Raw genomic sequence first — 23,241 nt, 5'->3', positions numbered from 1 at the left:
GTTTCTCCTTGTTTCTGAGCACATGAGAAAAATTTGTGTTGTTCTAGCACAATGTTCATCTTTTTCCCATAGTTTTCTTCCAATGCTTTCATAGCATTTTCATACACCTCTTCTTCCTGATCAGAATCTCCTCCATTTACATTCTGTAATGGTAGGGTTTTCAAAACTTTTCTTCCCTCTACTCCGAGACAGTGCTTCAAAATTGCTAATTTCCTCTTTTCCACATACATCTCCCCTCCAATGGCATCCAAGTATGTGACAAAGGCATCCTTCCAATCTTCCCAAACCATGCATGGTTCCCGTGGTAGTTGTAAAAACACCTGAGGTGGTGTTATTAATTGTGTTGCCATTGTCACTGTCTGAGCATTTGCTGAACAGTTCTTTATTTCATTACCTGTATTTATCTTCTATATATATATTTTTTTTATAATTATGTTTTGTTTTCCACTTGTAGCATGTGTGCGCATCAGCGTTAAAACTGGTTTAATCCGCGGTGCGTGTTAATCCCTGTTGCGTCTCAGCTGATCCTGGCAATGCCACGTTGCTAAGCAACGCTGTTGTCGGCAGTGTATTTCCTGGCGTCACACGCGATTCCTCATGCGTGCAGGTGCCGTTTCTTCATACGCGTGTGACCGCTAAAAGTGAAAGTCACTGGGTGCCACGTGAAAGCTTAGTGCTGTAAGTAAAATACACAGTTTAGTTTATTTTCCTCATTGCGGCACACTTATCTGATTATCTTAGCTGTTTTCTTCTGTGCTGCCGTTGTGTATGGCTATCTTCTGTGCCGCCGTCATGTATGGTTAGCTCCAGGGGTCGGGTGGATCTCAAGGACACTTCCTTGACTCCCACTCGTCGCCACTGTTGAGTTATGTCCGTAATAGGACTGATACAAGACACAGCACAGTTCTTCCTCAACTAATTTATTGTTGATACGTAGCGACCCCTGGGTCAGCTGTCCTCCACACCAACTGCTCCTTCCTTCTCCTCGCGCATTCCAGAATAGAGCTTGTTGCTGGGAGAAAGCCAGGTTCCAAGATGACAAAGCATTAAAGAAATAAAATACAACAAGGACACAGGAAAAACAGACAACCATCAGGAAATGGAACTTAAATGTATAGAGAAGGTGTACATATAATATTTATAGGTGTACAAACAGTTCTTCATCAGTGTTGAGTCCATCACGTTCCTTTACATTCAACTAACCCTTAAAAAATATATTGTGATTCTAGACATCTCAGGCTATTCTCTCTGTCCCAATCTGTCCCAAATACTTTTCTAAATAAGGTGGCTTTCCTGAAAAGCAGATTGTTGAGTCTAGAAAAGAAAGTTTGAGTTTAGGGGCCAGATTACATAGTGCAAAACTTGTGCAGTAGAAATGTGCAATGAACAACCAATAAAAAAACACATCTACAGCAACTGACCATTGCAGAAGTGGCATTTGCATTTTTCCTCCAAATAAATGATGAAAATGTTGTGTTATGCACTGACTTGTTAAGATGTTAGTGTAAAAGTTCCATGCTACTGTTCGTCATTGTGTAATCTAACCTTCAGATAGAGTCATGGGCCCTGCACCAGGATGGCCATGCCTCTTCCCCCCCATGTGCTGTTGTTCCATCTTGTTAAGTCATACTTTGGCTATCAGTACTCTTGGAAGGCCTACGATCATTTTGACATATGCTGCTATTATGCATGAAGGGTGAACCGGCCATGAAGGCCTGAGCTACAGTTCAGACAAATCAGGTCTGGTTAAAATTTCCAATTTAGAGGTGAACATTCAAGGGGTGAAGGGGGTAGAATACTGAATACACAGAAGTGTTGTATTCAATGTGTGACTAAAAATATTTAGAAATCTGTTTTTCTCCACAGCGATGACCCTCCTGCAGAGGTTATCACAAATGGAGTCCTAGTGGTAAGTGAATAGAGTGTCTTCTTATAGTGATTTTTTGTTATTGGTTGAACATTAAATTTATGCCACACTGACCACTATGGTCAAAGAAATGACTCTATCAATGTATAACATATTTAAGACCTCTTTTAAACATTCAGTTTAGTTAATTAACACTGACATGACTTCTATATCATGTCTGTGCTTTTTGATTAGATGCATAGGCATCAATCTTTTGAATAAAAAATGCAGGTGAAAGTCATGAGGGTGAAGGTGAATGGGGAATGAACACTTTTTGGAGAGTGATGTAGGACCACCTTAAAGTCCTTGGAGACATTTTTTTTGTTAGCTGGGTAAATAAAAGTTAAAAAAGAACAAAAAACATAAGGGTGACACCCGTCATACACAGCTGAGTTGACAAGTATGGCAATTCCATAATGTGATCCTTGTGACCTTCGTCCAACTTAGCATTATTCTCCCAACAGTATCCCTGGAGTACCAATGAAGTAATTTTCTCTGTAGGTCCGTGTGAGATTTCTATACTTTTTAAAATTGTGAATGGGACCTAGGAAGCAAATATATTACCACTATGCGCAGTGGCGTAGCGTGGGGGGTGCAGGGGGGGCCGGCCGCACCGGGCGCAACATCTTGGAAGAGACTCGAGTGCTAAAATCCACGGGTTAGGGGGCGCAAATTACTTGCCTTGCCCTGGGTTAGGGGGCGCAAATTACTTGCCTTGCCCCGGGTGCTGACAACCCACGCTACGCCACTGACTATGCGCATGGTTCCCTCCGTGGCTAAAGTCCCTATTACGAGAGTAGGTGGGCTGATAATTGACAGTAAATTTAATTTCTGCATCCTGGGTTCAAATAACTGAGTCATATCACTCAAAAGAGGAAATGCATCTTTTGATACCGTCGTGTAAATCAGTGGCATATCTGAAAATGAAGGACCCTCCTCCCCACAGAATGAGATGAGGCCCCTGATGCTCCTATATCTCACAGATATTCATTGTCCTTAGGCTAAATAGGGGGCCCCTGAAGGGTTGGGGACTCTTCTGCGCTGCAGGGGCCTACCTTACGCATAATGTAAATGCAACAGTTCAGAATTTCGCGGGTGGGAGGTAGCTCCTCCATGACTGTGAATTTCACTTGAATTTGTTTTCTCACAAAATGAGGTTGTTTTCCAGACGCCAGCCCTGCCTGGGACTTCCAACGGAATATTCGGTGATGGAAGTCAAGTTTGGCCGACTGGACATGTATAATTGAGACAAACGGGAATTAAACAGCTGATTTACCCAACCTTTTCTCTGCCCTGCCTAGTGTTACGCATCTCGCGTTGGAATAATACTTTTCCCGCATTACCACAAAGCCGGAGATTGTCACGCGAGTCCTGAAGTGCGGTAAAACAGTCTTGTTCCAGTTTCTGACATTGCTAGGTAAGCTCCGAATAATGTGTATCAAAGGCCACAAGGTGGCGCTGGTCAACAACGGGAGGTATGGGATTCTCGCTATATTACCATAGTTATATGGTTCCCTCCTCTTCATCGCTTGATTTTGCTTGCAAGAAAGTGTCAATTATAGTCGTAGAAATGTTACTCATAATAACACTGAAATTATGAAAAGTCACACATACCAATCTGAAACCTTGGCAGCTATGCTGCCCAACAAACCAATCTCGAGTGCGCATATTTCTAGCCAGCTGTAATTTAACTAAATAAGTAAACATTTGTCAGCATTCAGAACGAGCGTGGCTCCTCTATGTGGAAGTCCGACCACATTAACGTGTACTTACTGCGGCAAACGTAGGCGAGTTACTGCCTCTTCCCATGACTGTAAAACAGTCTCGACAGTTCCATTGAGGTTCACCAAAAAGAACCTGTTTCTGCGTGCACACGTCTTTTTCATGGAGGAAATATGTCGTGAATTAATAACTGACTGTTTTTATTTTCTCCCAGATGTCCCCGTTTGCACATACCTGTCACTGATGTAAATATGATCTCGTGCCTACCCTGGCCACCATCCAACGCTCCATCCCAGTTCCAGCACCTCGCTGGAAATTGTGTGATTCTGAGCAAATCACCCACTCTCTCTGTGGATAAACATTGTGAGCATTCTTAACTGTAATGCAGTTGCGAATATGTGAAATGTAATCCCTTGTGAAGTACTGTAGAGGAGCAAGCCAGGCGGGGGTATGCCACCACTTGCCAGAGACGCCAAGTCCTTCAAGCATCGGATCACGAGCCACAGGTGACAGGGCCGCGTGTGCACAACTGCGTAGTGTACACACGAGTGAAACAACTCTCGCGTGGGCAGAGCAGGGCTTGACCTGCCAGCGACTTCACCATCACCCCACCTGTAAAGCAAGCCGAGCAGTGGGGTTCAGCCCATCTATGGGGACCACTGCCCTTCTCCACCATCCAGGTGCTGTGGCTTTTGGCCCCTTGAGTCACCGCTCACGTGCACCACTCTAGTGATAACACGGGTGCAGCTGCGCATGAACTGTGGTGTCCATTCCGCATAACTGTCCTTGCACTCTTGTCCACACTACGAGTGACGCTATTGATGAATTATGAAAAGTGGCCGCAGAGATCAGTGATGGCAGTCAGAGAGAGCCCAGATCCACATTGAGCGACTAGTATTCTGGTTATCTTCATATCTAGCAATAATAAATGTGGGAAACGCCTTCTGTCTAGTGTGAATTTCCAGATTATTTTGGTTGATTTTGCTCTAATTTTGACCTCTACTCAGGTGTGGGACCTGTCCTTTTAGGTCCTTCTATTGGTACGTCTTTGGCAGTTTCTTTATTATAGATTGAGCCCAGTGCTTAATTTGTAAATAAAAACATGCCGGTGCTCAAATCCCTCCTCTTAAACACGTGGCTGCTGCAATTAAATGTGGGAACACGGAAAACTGAGGCAGCGTAACCCTGAAGCCACCCTGGGCCTCTTCAATCCCTTTAAAGCCACTCCCTGCCCCTTCAGCTCACTCTTACAGCTTTCTGCTTTTTCCCATTGTGACGCTTTTTCGTGTTTCTCTTCCTCCCTCTTTCACATGTGTGTCTTTTGCGCGCGGCCAATGCTTGGAGCTGAAAAATAAGCGCAGCCCTCAAAAAATAAGTGCCGGTGCTCAGCGCCGGAAACAACAAGCACAAATTAAGCACTGTGAGCCACAATAGCAGTGCAAGTGGGCAGCAGATCTATTTGTTGTACCTGTGTCCTTATTTTGAAAGGTTTATGTGAGAAATGCCTTCATGTATGATAACATGGACCAACCACATTAGCCTGCATCTATGTAATATTTTAAATGGCACTGGTGCGGTGCAATATTTTCTCCAAGGCCACCTTGTACTGTGCCATCTTGAATGTGCAACTAAGCGCCTGCGCCTTACCGCCTAGATGGTCTCATCCATTTGCCAAACGTTTGGATTACTTCAGATGAGGTTAGATAATTGCTTTCAAGTCGATGTATGTTGACTAAGGCCCACCTATTTCAAAGGAAATGTGTTCGTCTGCTCTTTCCAATTTTGTGTTAAGGTTACAATCACAGCATCTGTCACGACAGCAAAGGCTGTGTCACAGGATTGTATTTTGCCACCCTTGTCACTGTGAGGTGAGGTTAATAAGGGCTATTTCCCTTACATTTTACAATCATCTGCAAACATGTGTGCAAAATGTGTATACAAACAGTAACAACTATCCTAAAATGATGCATGCTCCCAATTGTGAATCTGTGCTGAAAAGGTAGGTGGGAATCTGACACTGTTGGGATTAGAGTTTTTGCATTTAACTTAAGTAGACTATCTAAATGAGATGAGTGACTATTTATCCTCAATGCAGAGTTGGCTTGTGTACACTCTCATTGCCCATTACTTCGAATATAAACAAAGCATGGTATGCACACTACAGGGGTTCTGTATGTCTCTTCTTGGTTTTTATTATGAACATCCCTTAGACCAGTAAGACCACCATCCCACTGGGCCTCAGGACCCTAGTTGAGCTGAACCTCTGATTCACTGTCTTGTATGGCATCCTCATATCCTGCACAGATCAATTTCCCTTTCATAAACTACATTTTTAGACTCAATGGGAGCTTGAGATCTGGACTTAAAGTTTCGCAGAATTTAGTTGGTTTAGAAAGAGGGGGAAATTCCATTAGAACATTTTGGCTAAGTGATATTTTAATTTTAGTGTCATATATTTGTCGATTACAGTTACAATTTAGTTCAATTATTTACCTCAATCTTAGCTGAAACTGGAGTGAAGTCATAGTTTTGTGAGACTATATCCAGAAGATTAACCTTTTTGACAGAATGTTGTGAAACCTTAGTTGCTGATTTCACTTTTAGAATAAGCTGGGATGGTTCACTCAACGTTATTTTTAAACACTAATTTAATCTTCCACATTTGTATAACCCTAATCTTCAAGGGGTGGTAACATATACCTGTATTTTAATTCGTTGTTCCTATTAAAGAAGCCCAATGATTTAATTTGTTTGAAGTTTAGTCATGCACAAACCTGACCCTAGGTCGTTACAGTGCTTCTGGCCACAAGCAAACATGAAATGTTCCAAATCCACTTTCTCACCGCAAAGACATTTGTCTGATACCACTGGGTTGTGTCTGTTCCTGATTGTATTTAGGAGCAGGCACCCCCCTGGGTAAGGCGAAAAATCCTCTTTGTGGTTTGCTAGCAGGACAAGGTATTGTTGTGCATCAGAGGATAGATCAAAGAGGCCAATTTGGGAACTTGTTTATAAACTGCCAAGGGCAACCACTGTTTCTTGGAGCTTTAAGGACAGCTGTTGCTTATTTATTATGGCATTTTGCCTCTTGCCTAGTAGCAGGTTTAAGTTTGAAGATGGTGATATACCAAACCTCTCTGCTTCCTTAAGCCATTCGATCACATAGCTAGATTTAGGCAGCATAGAAAATGTTCTTTCCTGGACTTGTCAACAAGGTAGGAAGTTCTTGAACTCGGCCTTTTCAGCCCATATTTAATCAGGGTTATCTGACATTTGGACTCAATTTTGAGTTACCAAAATCCGCCTCCAGTACAGCAGACGGGAAGCTTCTGGTAATTTAAATAGTGTTTCCCAAAATTTCCTCTTGCAACAATCAGCGCATTCTCTTGACCAGTCGAGCCCCCACAACTCTGCTCCGTAGGAAATCTGGCTTCCCACTTTTGGTTAGAAAACATTTTCTATGGAGCAGGAAAACCTATCACTATGCCTGCACACCATCTGCAGAACTGCATCTGTAGCAGCTTCTGCATTTCCAGGGGTGGTTTGATTATGAGGTGACAATTTTAGTGTTTTGGTAATTGTGACACCCAAGTTTTGTAGGATGAAGATGCCACTCTCTTGAGTTGTTTTGAATTTATGAAGAATGAAAACCTCTTTGAACGCTTGCTCTTAAAGATCGTTATCTTGGTTTTCTTGGTATTGAGCACCAATTAATTTGTCTTGCAATAAGGTTGCACCACTAGGAGCTTAGCCCGAAATGATTTGGTTTTTTTTTGCTATGAGAATATAATTGTCCGCATATACTAAAACTCGAAGCTTAAAACCATTGATTGATGGAACATCAGGAGACCCTTTCATAACGTCTTCATATGTATTGTTCATATAAAGAGAGAACAAAAACAGGAGCGAGGATGCAGCCTTGCTTGGCACCCCTATTTGTCTGTAATTTTCTGGTAATGTGCCACTTTTGGCTTAGTCTCACCTGAATTGAGGTTCCAGAACATAGCACTTAAATTATGGACAAAAGGCCTGGCTCTATGCCGAGTAGGCACAGTTTTTCCCAAAGGGGGGTTTCTTGAAATGAGGTCGAAGGCAGACGGAACGTACAAAAATGCTACGTACTGGGGCATCCTTGTCACTTTACTGATCTTGTAGATTAAGTATGGAACAAAACTTTTCACTTGCGGGCAGCCCTAATTTCAGAATGCCTTGCATTGGTGAAAGGAATTTCCCGTTGCTGTCCCACTCATCCAAGGCCATCAGTACCAGTTTGGGAAAAAAATTACAGTCGTTGTTAGTTAGACTTTTTGGTCTCTAAGACTTTGGGTCATATTTGGGATCTCTCTTATATAGTGGGACAAAAATGCTATTTCAAGAATTGAGACAGCGTTGAAATACTACAGTTGACCTAAAGACTGCTAAAAGGATTTCTTCCTATAAATCTGAGTCCGCAAGAAAAAGGTCCAGGGGAGGAATCACGTTCGATACTGGGCCTTTCCTTTACAAAGTCTTTTTATAACTTAAATTACCTAGTGAACATTTGGAATTTAGTACATTGCTACTGGTTCCGGAAACTACACTAAGGCGGAATGACTCTTGGCATGGGCCAGCTATAGCATTGGTGTTAAAATGCTTTACACATGTTGCCTCAAAGATGTTGACTTCCAGGTAATTTTTCCTGACTCCAAGGCCTTCCCCGATCTTCCTCCCAAAGGCCTTTGTGTCTTTCTCCGTGGCAAATCTTTCCAACTCTAACCATTATCTGTTTACGAATTCCGATTTTGTTCTTGATTTAAAACTTGTAACTGAATCTTGCCACCCTTAGGACCTCTTTGGTGGATCCTCTTTGGAGCCCACCTCGTAGTTCTGATTTCAGCCTCTTGCATTCTTCATCAAACCATCCCATTTTATCAGAGTTATTTTTGTTAGTGTAAGATTTTTTTTAAGTGCAAGATCTTGAACCAATTGTGGTTCATGATTTCAGCAAGAGATTGCACGGGGATAACATAGTCTCCCCACTTGCTCCTTTTCCATCTGTGTCTGGAGATCCACAGTCGAAGGGTGCTGCTTCCACTGTTCAGCTTTGGGTGCACGATTAACACTCTATTTTATTCTTACTAATCCCCCAATCTCCCAGTTATAGTTTACATTTTGTGTTTCTCAGCTTGGTAGTGGCTTGATTTATTACCTCAGTGACAGGGGATTGTGATCACTTTCATATTTTAAAATATCTTATGCCAGTCCTTGTTCTTTATGAGGATATAATCTTTTACAGATTGCGACACCGGGGGGGAAGGGGGCTATAGATGGGTGTAGAAAATATGGTAGAATATTCAGTTTCGTATGAGTTGCTTGCTGAGATGAGACCTTCAACCGAGCAGAAGATTTCCTTTAGCATCTCTTTTTTGGGAAACTATGTCGAATTGACAGAATGCCACATTCTGTTTTCAGTTCAGCTATTCCCTCATAATGATTTTCTTCCATTTTAAACTTTAAATTGCTACAGATGAGAGGTATAACTTCCAACTTTGAAGGCAAACATAGTGGCCCCTTGATGCCCTTTGGGAGGCGGTTAAAAACCTGCAATCTTCTTCTGCTGGGCATAGCTATGTATTATTCTCAGGATGGAGTTGTCTAGAAGTTGCATGTCAACGACTTGTAGGTCTTTCTGCAAATATTCCTAGACTTTGGTTGATACTCATATCTCTGTTCTACATGATACCTGTAGGCCGCCAATGTTTCTGGTTTGCTCCATCACTTTGACCTCCTTTGACCAGAAATATCTGAAGCTGTGATAGCCCAGGTGTTTCGAAGTATAATCATATCATAGGACATCAGATAGTTTAGAAGGTCAACATCATCCAGTTTCTGGGGGATTCCTCCAATATTCCAGGAACTAATTGAGCTATTTTGGGGCAGATTATGGTGCATTTGAATGTAAGACCTCCGACTCTGCTGTAGTCAGTCCGGTGCTGTCTTGATCATATATGTAGTTAAATAAGCACTGCTAGTCCACATCATTATACAAGTAGAATTGATTTCTGTGCTAGATTGATTCCGCTTTACAAATTGTAGGTCGTTTCACTTCACCAAGTTGTCTCCAAGATGTCCAGATAGCCATTTGTAAGTCTTATTTATCAGAGCCTCTCGTCCTTATTTTTCAGTCACTACTGGCAATTTCCAGATGGCAAAATTCCTAGGACCTTTTATCTACTTTGACATCACTTGATCTACATACCATAGCTTCTAATAATCAGGCAGGGGGAGGTTTGCTGGAAAGGATGTAGACTTTGTGCTGGGCCAATCTCTTTCCCCTACTTTGTCTTTTAGGATATACTCCACTGTGTTAAATTCATTCTGCGGTCCTCAGTCAGGTGGATCGCAAAACGCCAATCTGTCTTTTCTCATTGGGAAGTCTTGTGTGTGGATTGTGAGGAGCAGACTGGTTAAGCTAGATGGGAGCTGGTGTATTTGTGTCCTGTTTTCTGTTGATGGACAATATGTGGACACAGCATATGACCTTTGTGTGCATATACAGGGTTTATTTTTTCCATTTGCTTGTCCTAGCTCCTTTAACTCCTTGAACTCCTTCCTTAGGTCAGTAACCTCACCAAGCAGTTTATTTATTAGAACCTGTAGGTCAGAGCAACTGTCCCCTCCTACCAAACTTTTCTGGGATATGCTCATCAAATGGTCTTGAGTTCCATTAAGCTTTTGCAGGTCTTAGCCAAGCTGCGTGTTATTTATTGCCAACTGTGCTATTTTACGTGTCGTCATCTTGATTCACCACTTTGCGTGATCTCTCTGTCTCAACTTAAATAGACTCTTTTAGTCTTTCTTTCCTGCCAAGGCTTGCAGTTATAACTCTGTTAACACAGAGTTGGAGTTCCCTGGGGTTTATGCCCTCTAAGGGACAGTTGAATAGGGAACCATTATTCAGTCCTAAAGAGGGCTTTTAGCGGTTGTCAGAGAAGATGTTGAATTAAGGGTTTGGGAAAGTTCCTTGACTGAAGACGGAAAAACGGCTTGGATTGAGGGCTCAGTTTGTGTGGGAGGATGCATTGATGGAGATTATTGCTGGTGTGAGTCTCGTGCTGCAGAATATTCATTGGCAACCTTTGAGAAGTCCAACTTTGTTGCAGCTTTGGTGCAGTCTATCAGGTCTTTCCCACGGGCAATGTCCACAAAACTAAATTTCCCTATGGGCATCCCATTTAAGACCTTTAGCTATTCAAGGGAAATGTACCCGGGAGAAAAGGTCCTGACTCCCTGATCATCTTGGCTACTTGAAGTACTACATGCAGTACCAAAAGAACCACAAGGGGAACTGCCTTGAAGTTCTCAAATTCCTACATCTGCATCTGCTTGTGCTTCTGCCAAGCCCACCTGGACTTTATCATTAGTTTTATATGCATTACTGTTCGCTCTGTGGGGAACGGATGCTGCTTTTGACCTTCTGTCGTCTGATGATAGGCCAGTCCTATGGCATGACTCCTCCAGGCTCAAACTTTTAATCCGTGGCTGTGACCTTATATGTGCCTGCGGTTCCTACAGCTCATGTGATTCCTGTGATTTCTATGACTCCTGCAACTCCGGGGCCATGAGATGGTAAGTGTGATTTGCAGGCATGCGCTGGATCCCAGCCTCACTTTTGAGTCTGCTAGTTGGTCAGGTGAAGTCAATAGTGATCTAGTGCTAATGGGAACACTCAGTGGGCTGACACCTCACTGGCTCCCCAAATATACATGGTGTATCATGGTAGGGCAATATACCTGCAATCCAGTTAAGCAGGCAGGATTAAAACACCAGGCGCACAAAAATGCACTCCTGTTCATCAATCATTGCATCAGTCATACCTCTGCACTTACACCTCTGGAGTGCAGTCCCCAGAGACAGGAAGAGGACAGCATTGATAATCTGTCTCACATTCGCCCTCCCCAGAAGCGGCAGCAGGCCAGGCACAACAAGCACGGAGCAGCAACCACAAAGAAGGGGGAAAGTGGGCATGGTGGAGGGCAGAACAATCCAACCTGGATCATCACCTGCTGCCGAGCACCATCCCACCGCACAAACCTGCCAACGTGAATAAAAATCTCACTGTGTGAGGAGGGGCTGGTGCCTTGGATTGGGTGTGGTCTTGTGCCTAAGCAGCACTTTTGCCCCCACTGTGCCCCCAAACCCCCTCCTCCAGAAGAAGGAAAAACTTGCAAAGGCTGTTGCCGATGTCCTGGGGCGTTTTCACACCTATTAAGGATCGCTCCAAGCCTCCGAAAACTAGCTGAAGACCACGGTTTACAGTGGTTTTCAGCTGGTTTTCCTTTCCACCATTTGATATTGGCTCCTCACTAGGTGAGCATATGATTGGAGCCAAATATAGTGTGTCACACGGTGGCACAGAGTGAGTTGGCAGGTCTGCTCCATCCGCCACCTGCACTTGCCCATAATGTCCGTAGTCTACAAAACTTTGAAAGTCAAAGAGGCTGCGAGTGTGGGCACGGGAGCAGGTGGGGACAGCAATTGGAAAACCAAAAGTAGGGGATGCAAGATGTGCAAGCTGCATTAGCAGCTAAGCAGACCACCTCTGCCCACAATGCACCTGCGGCCACGTCATGTCACACCTAGCATGCAGGGACTCCCAGACCCTAACTAACTAAGCTGGTCTCGCTCCGAGGGCACCTTACTCCTATTGAAAAGTTGAGTAACGATGTTTCAAGTGCAGTGGAGCATTTTAAAATGCTCGAAGTACTATTGTGATTTATAAGTTTGAGGCACTGTTTTCACAGGAGGTGGGAATTGAGAGGACATTTTACTCTATTGTTGCTAATGTGTATGCATTTTGGGATAATTTTCCACCACCCTAAAGTGAACCCATTATGTTGTTTCACTGTAATTTATGATGGTGTTGAGGTTATTAATGGTTTACACAGAGTACTCAAATGTTAACATCTCCAGTCTTGACAGGGGAACTTAATATTAGTTTTGCGTATACTGGAAGGTTGATCACATTTTATTGCAATTCGGAATTATGAAAGTACTAATTGTAAGTTAGTAAGTAAAGTTATTCTTCTTGGTAAAGGAAACTGTTATGAACATTTAGTCTTAAAACCGTTGAAAAATCAAGAAAATTGTAGTTCACAGAAGGCAAATCCTTTTACACAAGAATTTACAGCTAGACCTATTCCTTGGCCAGATCCAGGATGAAAGAGTACATCTTGTCTTTGAATTAGATCTACTGAATGTGTAGGGAATACGCCGTCTTTTTGTCAAGTTCCATTTTGTTCACTTTATTTGCACCCTAAACGCACCCCATATGTGCATAATTCCAATACACAAGTACTTATTTTTATATATTTTAAAATGGAGTACAGTCTGTCACTTCTGTAGAAAAAAAATTGTTTACTTGCATTAGGCATCTTGTTGTTTGTATTTGTTATTAATTACTATTTACTAACATGTTGTAACATCAGGGTTTTCAATTAAGGAAAAAACCTTAGATACCCGGTGTTCAAGATTCAAACCTGTGTAATTCATTACCTGTGTAATGTCAGTCCCTGTTGCCTGAGCTGAAGTGGGAGGAGTCTAATGGTCTGTGGTGTCACTCCACTTGTGTGATTTGGTGAAATACCAGGGCTGCTCAGTTAAAGCTGAAACTGTGAGTATTGTCTTTATTACAGGCTCATCCGTGCTTGTCCGTTCAAGGCACCATTGGTGGGGTGACGAGAACACCAGACAACAAGGACGGTAAGTGAATCTTTGAGAGACCCATCACAATGTTTTAGTGTCAACACCAGAAGAGATGCAACTGTTGGAACTTTAGACGTTGTGAACAGAAATGCTATAATTTTCAAGGTGTAAATAGGGTCTGATTTCTCTTTGTTTAGTTTATCTGAATCCTGCTTACAAAATACATATATATATTTCGTTCTCTGCACTGGTCTTTTCCTGTGAGTGTCATATGTATTTGAATTCAGGTGTCGTGTTGAGGGACAGTGATGCTGCTACGTTATTCCAAGTGGCCCTTAGAGACAAAATAACCATAATGTGCGCATGGTAGCCAACAGGTGCCTCTAAGGTACCTCATTTCACATGCACCCTGCATTACACAAAATACCCTAATTTTTGTGTGTCTCGTTTCCAACTGTTGTCGGTATTTCTAATCCACAATCCCAGAAGGGGGTCCTTCATTTCTTCAGCAGCCAGCCTTCATGTCTAGTTTGTGGTTTTATTTTTTACGGTTGTGGTTACTTCACATTCAGGTACACAGGGAAATGATTTGAAATAGACGACAGGACTCGATTGGCCCTACAAAGGATAGTAGATGTCTCCCTATCTAAAGTTCCAAAAGAATTAGGGCCGGGGGAGGGGGGGAGGTGAGTGAGGGATGACCCGTCTGCCAAACTATGATGTCCAAAAGATATAATGGAATCGTAATACGGCGTACATGATAGCAGTCACGTTTGTGATGGACGAACCCCATCCCCTGTACTCCGCTTTCCCGTGTTGGTTCTGTAAGCAGAGACAGCTTTTGGGGTTTAGCAAAGGCTGTTCAAGATACAGGAGCCTTTTTCAGGACTTCCTTGAGAGCTTTGCGCAGGGTTGTCATTGTAGAATGTAAGAGCTGACTTTGTTCAGCATGCCAGAGACATCAGCCTGATACTGAATAATGGTGAACACCAATATCCAGCCTTAGTTGGTGAATCCTGGTTCATTAACTTGCCATCTTCATGACATGGTTCATAAATGTGTGTAAAGTAGTCTATGCCAAGGAGGACGCTCATGCTACACGGGAGTAGTTCCTTGGATTTGCTGGAAGTTACCCGGCGAGTGCACAATGGGTTGTAGTTAATGCGCACAGATCTAGGTGCAGGACCAGTGAGTAGCTGATAGCATAACAAATGCACTCAGCATACAGAGGGGATGCCATGACACTGTGTAGGTAGAATCACACTATGCAATTTGTTGCACATCAGTGAAATAGGGAAAGTCACCCAAGCGACTGATCTTGAGATCTTCCATTGTTGCGCCTTTTAGGTCGGCTTTTGGTTAAGAATGTTTTCTTTTCTTTGAATTCAAATAAACGTTGAAACCAAATTCCTACTGCAGACTCATTTTCGAATTTGTCTCAGAGGTTACTTTACTTCTAGCAGCAGAGACTAAATGTAACAGGACAAAATTAATTAAATTATAAAACAAAATTAGTGCGAGTTCAGGGCCAGTGTTTTAACAATAGCAAAAGGTCAGATAGTTCCAGGCATTTCACATCCCAAGTGGAAGACAGCTCACCTACGAGGACCTGATAGCCGATTGCACTTCGTGTCCCTAGGCCTTACAACGTGCAGTCCTTCGTCCAGCTGCTGCCTATACAATGTTCTTGGAGTAAGATTGGGGTTTGGTATCTATACACTTAGAGGAATTGCCAGACACCAACCGTTTAGAATTAAAGGCAGTGAGTGAGTCATGTAGAATTAGACTGAGGTCAAGTGACAGAGGTAAGGGTGTCAAAATAATTTGCACAAATTAGACTCTGGAATATCATCATAGTAGCCACTAGGACCCCCCAACCCTGCCCAGATTTAGGAACGAGATGAAGACCCACCTCTTGAAAGTATACTAAATCACATTGAAGTGTCCACCTTTACTCCCAGAACACAGCTTTATTGCAGGGTTGTGCTATTCAAATACCACATGCATGCATGTTCCAGCCATGGCTCTGGGGAAACACGAATCACAACCTTTATTTAATATGAAGTAGACTGACGTATTATAACCCCTGTTATAACATTGCTATAAGAAGGAAGGAGATCGGGAAAGAATAAAAACTACCTTTAGAGTAAATGAGCAGCAAAATGGAGGCAGCACAAAGCATATTATTTATTTAACATTTTGGTATAGCGCTCCCTCAACGGGAGTCGTTGAGGTGTTTTACAGAGGAAATTACAATACGCAACTGAAAACAGAAGTGAATAACATTGGATAACTGATAAATAGATCTGTAGGTATTCCAGTGCTTAATTTATGCTTGTCTTTTCTGGTGCTGAGCACCAGCACTTGTTTTTGAGGGCCGGGGCTTATTCTTCTGCCTCAAGAATTTGCTGCGATCAAAAGCCTCATATGGGAAAGACGGAGGAAGAGAAAAACGAAAAAGCGTCGCAAAGGGAGAGGGCAGAAAGCTGCAAGAGTGAGCCGAAGGGCAGGGAATGGCTTAATATGGATTGAAGAGGCCCGAGATGGCTTCAGGACTAAGCCGCCTTGGTATTCTGTGTTCTCACAATTAATTGCGGCAGCCGCGTGTTTAAGAGGAGGGCTTTGGGCACCGGCACGTTTTTATTTACAATTTAAGCCCTGAGGTATTCAGATGAAGAGGAAGCAGATGAGTTAGTAGAGGTTTCATCAAAGTCAGAAGGAAAAAAGTGGGAATTAGCAGCTCTGGCAGGTCTGATTACATGTCATAAAGGATAGAGAACACTCCAGTATAAAACCCAGTTATGTCAGATAGAGTTGAATCAAATCTTCTTTCTTTGAGTTCATCTGATGCTGAGGAAGATTTACAAATGGCTCCTAGTCAGCACTCAGAAAACCATCAAGCCCGCCCTGGTCACAGGCAAGCTGAACTACATGCACACCCTCTATGCTGAGATTAAACAAAAAACCCACTAAAAGGCTGCAGACCATTTAAAACTCAGCGACCAGAATCACTCTCAACCTCCCACGCTGCACTCATATCACACCACACCTGAAGGATCTCCACTGGCTCCCCACACACAAACAAGCACAATTAATTCTCCTCACTCACACTTTCAAGGCACTTCCGAACACTGGCCTAGCATACCCAACAATCATATCTGCTTTCACAAACCCTCCAGATACCTCAGACTCCTATTTGCACAAATTCCAATCATACAAAAAGCCAGATCTGACAGGGGAGCCTTCTCCTACATTGCTCCAAAAGCATGGAACGACCGGCCGCTAAACATAGAAGCCTCCTTCTCACTTCTTGCATTCCGCAAGAAGCTGAAGACCTGGCTTTTCGAGTAGTCCCACTAGGCCCAAGGTGTACCTAGAGTCACACCTGCTCAGTGCCAGGATACCCTGCTGTGTGATAGTGAACTCTACAAATCTGCATAACATGACATCAAGTAGATTAAAATCAAACTAGATTATAACAGTTTAAAAACATATACCAACCAGTGAAAAGACTAGAGTAATCTGGAGCTAAACCAACTTCTATCAAGTTCCTCCTATTGAATGGTCATTCAGACACAGGAGAGATCAGGGCGGGAGAAGGCAGCGGCAGGGCATCGAAGGTAACCAAGTCCATTGCCTATTTTTTCTTTTTCCTGTATTGTCTGTATATTCCAAATATGTTACACACACTACATCAGCAGTACAGTCAGCCTAGTTTAACTCAGTGTAGGGTGACTCCTTAGATTTATTCTGTCCATGTTCCACCTTGTTTTTCTGAACTGTGGCTCTGTTTTTCAGAAAGCTTCATGAAGTCAGCTCCAGCAAAACATCGAACAGGGGGTTTAAACTGAGACATCATGTTTCCCCACTGCAAGAAGGGTTGCAAGCTTGGCTGATTAAGGCCAAATAAAAAAATGAGAATCACACTGCTCCAGTCCATTCAGAACACAATGCAGAACATTTATATACTCAAAATGTTTATAACAAAAAAATAATGCCTTGCTCCTTGACTCCAAATCAACTTTTCTTAATATTAACTTTAGGGTAACCTGGATATTCTTGACACCACCTCTCGATCCCCAGCTATTTGAAAACACGCAAGGATAACTCCAGAGACAAGCACTTCTGTGCAGCTCAACCGTAAAGTTGATGGAAATCCAGCAGCCTCAGGCTTTAATGCCACAGGAGGAATCAGGAAAGTTATTTGAGAATCCTGGACCTCTTTCTCCTGCAAGACTCTGCAGGCACCTCCCAATCATGAATTGTAAGAATCCCAGTGTCTATACACTGTGTTTGTCAAACAAGTCTCACCCGGCAAGCTGTACAGTGCCAGAGAGGATCCCACCCACCTACAAATAACAAGAGTTCTTACTTGACATATGCATATGTCAACAACTTAGAGATGTAAAACTCCAGTAAATTCCAAGACTTGGCGAAGGAGAGAAATTACTGATAGGACCTTAGATGACCTGATGATCTTGAAGGCATTACTGAAGATGCACTCTAGGCTGGAGACATACAAGCTGCAACACTACCTCGAACTGGCAACCCTAGACAGGCTGGGGAGCCATTACATGCCTTAAGTAGTAAATTCAGAATGGGTGATGGTCCATTAGCCTTCCCAGTTATCACATCCATGGTCACAATTGCAAAACACCGTGACTCTATCTCTTTGTTTCTATTGGCCCAGACTCTGAAAATCAATTTACTTCTGAAAGAGCGAAAACGAATTGCTGATTCTCCGGATAAACATCACTCACTTATGTATTTGGAATTAAAACCCTTGCGTGACCTGGCCAGATGTATTCCTGAGCATCTTAAAGGCTGACGATATCATCAGAGAGCTGTGACTTCTACTCGCAAAATTGGAAAATGTGTATCATAGACAAGGGCTAGGCAAGAAGTTGTCCCCAACACCATGTGTCCAGTCCTTGCCCCCACCCACCACCCCCTGCCAAATGCTGGACAACAGAGCACATGTCTTTGCAGGTCATCATGTTCCATGTTTGGAAGATTAACCTGGTCAAGTGCTGGACAATAGGTGTTATGACTGGCCAGAAAAAAGTGGGTTATCGTAGAGTCTGTCCTTTTAGAGCCAGAAATTGTAATCTTGAATTTCAATTTCCAGGAAACAAAAGGGTGATCCTGCAATGAACCAAGGAGTTAATAAACAAGAATGTGGTTAACAGAGTGGTGGGAGAGGACAATGTTTCCCTGATGAGTGGTGAATTCATTCAGATCTGCAACAAAATAAAATGGAGGAGGCTTCATAAATTGAATAGATTCTGCCTTATCTGTCAGGCAGATCTACTTCAATCCAGCACTGCCATTGTTACTTGTTTTCCCCAGTAACACCTCACGAATAGCTCCCAATTTCTCACTGTGATCAGTACTGAGTTCCAAAATGCCTTCTAGGCATTTGTGCGCTATGTAAAACTCTTCCAATTACAAATACAAAGATCAGTGTCACAAATGAATTAAATTAATCAGTAACTTTCTTAAGCACACCGATGGGCTCTACCACTATAGCCTGCCTTATTCCCCTTTAGAGCCAAACAAATACAGCCTTTTAAGTCTTTCATCGCCTTGTGCTGGCCCATTTATGCCTCTGACTGCAGGATCCAAACCCTCTTTTTTTAAAGTTCTGCAGTGGAACATTCCAATAATCATGTTTTTTCTAGCACTGCCAGGAATTCCAAGCCTTTGTCCTGTGACAGATCAAAAACATTTAATCATGTGTTACCACTGTTTTGACATTTATTAATGTACCAACTGTATTATTATATATTTTGCATGGAATGCTAGGTTGGTTGGCATTCCTCTAATATTCAGTGTTTCCTCATAAATATGTACTTTCTCTACTTAACAATACATTGCAGCTCCCTTGGCCCAGGTGTGGTAATTTTGTTATGGACTAGAGACAATAATTAACTTTGATATACTTCCTCCAATGGAGTAATCTTTGTGTGTGTCCTAAACTAAACTCACTATTAATACACAATATTTCTCATTATTATTGTGGTATAAAGAGATTGGAGTAGTTAGTAAGAATGGTGCCTTCAACATGCCATCACAGCAGAACTTTGTCTAGGTAGTCTAGTAATGTTTTAAATAGTTTAATTTATGTATACTGGTTAACATATTAGTTGGTAATAATAGGTTTATTAGGTCACCTTGTGATTTTGTCTGCATTATAGATCTTTTATATATATATATTTCTTTCAGGCTTGCAAATACAGTTGTCCTAGCCTTTCTGGTAACTAGTATTTCTCTAATATTGCAGCTACTCTTAAGCGCTTTAGCATTTTATTTACCCAGCATATCCTCATATACTATGCTGTCCAGAAGCTACGTCTTCACATGCCAAAGGAGACATATATTTCACAATAAACATACATCGCTCTATGCCCTTGCACCCCCAAGTACCTGAATAGGCCCAAACAAGGTGAACAAAGGGCCCGACTGGCATGCAAGCATCATCTATGTGCTTTGGTTACAGTAAGAGGACAAAAACTGGACAATTGTCTGGGCCCCAAAGACTGCTTTTTCGAATGCCAGTCCCCATACAAGCCTGGAGGGCAGTAGCCCTGTTGGCCAAACATGCCTGTCAGTAAAGCTTGAGTATAGACTAGACGAACAGTACAAAACTCTTGCTGCACGGCTTTGGAACTAAGAAACTTTTAGTGCCACTATAAAATGGCAAATATTGTTTTTTCTGTAGAAAGAGAATATAACATTAATATAACATTATGAAGTAATCTTAAAATAATTAATCATCTCTTTGCACAAACTCAGACTTATAATTTGTATAACCTTCTTTTCTCTTCTCCCCTCAGCAAAGGCACAGTTTAAGTTGTCCATGCCTGGCGCTTATGAGAAAGAAGTGCTGGTCACTTACAGCGAGTCATCTGAGGAGGAGGGCAAGACACCCTTTGTCTTTCATGTAGATGGCGAACTAAATCCTGCACTGGAAGTGTCACTTCAGGTATGTAGGCCTTTCTTCAGTAATTTATCCTAATTAAGAGGTGGACATTAAATCAAGTTTACTTTATCAATAATTTTCATAGGTATATTCTATATTTTGCTTAGCTATTTTAAATGTTAGGCTTGTCACGCAAAGCTTTAGCAGTAATGCGTTATTTTTCATTTCTGTATTTCCTGTGTCTTTCTGCATGCTTTTTATCTTGTCAGTATAGCTAATATTCCTAGATTTAGCTTTGACTATTTGGTTTTTACCAAGTTAATGTTTGTTCAGAGATTTCCTTCTGCAGCTTGTATTGCATAGGGGTTAAGGCACTGGTATGAGTTAAGTTTGTTAGATTCCCTGTTCAGACAGCACCTCCTCCCTTTTTTTCTCTTCAGACCTTTTTTTGAGGCTCATCAAGAATGATACTGTAGTTTTAAGGAGTAGGATCTTCCTTGCCATAGCACTTTACAACTCCCTATATTTCTCAGCTACAAATACATTTTCTCAATTTAGTCATCCTTGAGAAAAGTAATTTACAGAATTTACTTGCTGCTCTATTATAGTGCCAATCCCAGAATCCTAAAATACATTCTACCATTGGGGTAATTCCTTCACTTCCAACACAATTGCTTGTTTGTCAGGCTATTCCAATTGAGTGAGAAATCTCCTGACAGACGCTCCTGTATCCTCCCTACAGTGAAAATCTGTTTCCAAAGAATATTCTATTGACATCACTAAAGTTAGGTGACTGCTTTAACTCAGGTGGCCATCATCTCATCAGTGAAGCTTCTTAACATATTGAAAGTTTCTTAAAAATAATTCCTCCCAGAGTCAGAGATCTTTATCTACATGTATGTCCTCTTCTACTCATTCTGGCTGTCAAGATGTACCAAAAAAATCTTATCAATCTGTATTTTGTATGGCAACAGTGAGATAATACCAGCCTTTAGAAATAAATGTTTTTTTTCTTTTACTTTACCATGATTTAGTAGGTCTTGCATTCTTGCTTTATCTTTTTGTGAGCACCTTCTTGTCTGGTCAGTGGGTATAGGAGCTCCTTAGAATAAGAAGAATCAGTCTCAAAACAACATTGATTATTTTTTAAGAGATTTGCTTTTCTTAGGCCCACAGACAATTGCTGAAATCAGTGGTAACATAAAAGTGTAAAACAACTATTAACTCATTTCTCAGAACCCAGTGCTAATACATCCCGATACTCAGGTATGATGGAGGGTGCCAGCCAGCACATCTCTGGATCTTGGGCCTCTCGGCTTTGCATGTTTGGCTATATTATCTGAAGTAAACAATTGTGAAACTGAATCATTTACGTATTCATTAAAGTTAGTGACTTTATGAGTTTAAAACTTACATTTGAAGCATTTGCTTGCAAATTCAGAGTGATTGGGCAATGATACCAGAAACTGAAGGGGAGAAGTTTGTACATAAATGAGAGGAAGATGAATTAGGGAAATCGGAGGAATAAGAGATGAAGGAAAAAAATGTATAACCTGTCACAGAAAGCAAGAAGGCAGTGCATTCAGAAAACTAGGGTGCATTGGAAATCTGCAGTCTTAAAATAGAATGTAGCAAACTAGCAAGTGAAGTACTGTTACGTTCATTGACAGCAAAACGACAAAAATAATGTAATGTAATTAGTTTCACAGCCAACCATGATAACACAACTAGACACATTATGTAGTCTGTCTGTCCTCAAAGTCTGTTTTGAAATGGCAATGAGGCCCACTTAATCACTGAACCTGAAATAATACACCAAAATACACCAACAAATATACATCAAACAAATACTCAAAATTATGAAATACTATATTTCATTCACTCAGCACGCAAAAATTGAAATTTAAAATTCAGTAGGAAGACTGGAGCTTTTCAAATTTGTTTTGATTCCTAAAAGACAATGCAATATTTGCTACTATTTTCTACTCTGTTTTATTTGCTGTTTTGTCTTATTTCCTATTATCCCGTCCTCTCTTTTTTTCAGCGAATACAATTGCTTCACTTTAGGCCACCAGTTGCTCAGACTAGAATCTGTTTGCTGAACTTGCTCTGCTCTCACAAATTAAGCTAAGGGTACCAACTCAATTCTTAGCCTCTATTTTCAAATTCTATAACTTGTAGTGTTTTAAAATTTAAATTTTTCAATTTTGCTTTTTCATGTAGCTATACTTTATTAATCTTCTAATATTATTTGTTTTTTTTAACCAGTCTCTGACACCCTCAGTAGATACTGTGCACCATAGGTTTAGAACCAATCCTCTATAGTATAAGACAAAAAATATACACACTTGTAGAATGCCATCTTATTGAAAGACCAGAGCTGTAATAATGTTTAAGTTAATGAAGGCATTTATTGCTGAGTATTGATAAACTCTCTGTCAAGTGGAGAAATTCAAAGAAATGGAAGAGAAAAACTCTTTGTATCACTCCTTTCCATTTCCCAAGTTCTGTTTCTGAATCTTGCACATATTAATCCATATCTTTCTTAAAACCTCTATAACAACTCATGATTACTTTGTGTTGTTTTTTTTTTTTTCCAGGAAGGCTTGAATCTGGAGTTAAAGAAGCCAGAGCAGGGCGATTTGCTATCATTACAAGTAGCATCCCTCCCAGTTGGAGAGAAGGTGGATTTCACAGTCCCTCTTGGGAAGGTTTGTGCGTTATTTTTTTCTGGTTTTGAAATGTTGGCCCAAATTATTGACGACGGAAACTATGATTTTTGAGAATCAAGTATCATTGAAGCCCAATTCAGCTAAAACAATTTAGAATAATCTTGTTTGCTAATACCAAACATCAAGGTTTGCATGGCATTTTTCAGCTATCAAGTTGATTTCAGTGAACTACCTGTGCAGTTTATGTATAGGGCTCTTGCAAAAATACAATCATTTTTCTGCATAGATTATGTTTATTGGGAGAGGAATGCGTGACCCTCTGCTTCATCCATGCT

The 23,241-nt window shown here is 41.5% G+C and overlaps 1 protein-coding gene across 1 annotated transcript in view; it reads left to right on the top strand.

Annotated features, from left to right (window-relative positions):
• The window catches only part of PLA2G4F (phospholipase A2 group IVF), a 218,345-nt gene that overhangs the window by 98,255 nt on the left and 96,849 nt on the right, over positions 1 to 23,241 (top strand). The window contains exons 6-9 of the mRNA XM_069208777.1: positions 1,867 to 1,909; positions 13,303 to 13,369; positions 20,149 to 20,297; positions 22,835 to 22,945. Of these exons, the coding sequence (XP_069064878.1) occupies positions 1,867 to 1,909; positions 13,303 to 13,369; positions 20,149 to 20,297; positions 22,835 to 22,945 (370 nt within the window). The remainder of the gene's footprint in view (positions 1 to 1,866; positions 1,910 to 13,302; positions 13,370 to 20,148; positions 20,298 to 22,834; positions 22,946 to 23,241) is intronic.

This window comes from Pleurodeles waltl, chromosome 9 (genome assembly GCF_031143425.1).
Source record: "Pleurodeles waltl isolate 20211129_DDA chromosome 9, aPleWal1.hap1.20221129, whole genome shotgun sequence".
NCBI lineage: Eukaryota > Metazoa > Chordata > Amphibia > Caudata > Salamandridae > Pleurodeles > Pleurodeles waltl.
The sequence above is the reverse complement of the archived record's forward strand: the minus strand, read 5'-3'. Positions and strand labels throughout refer to the sequence as shown.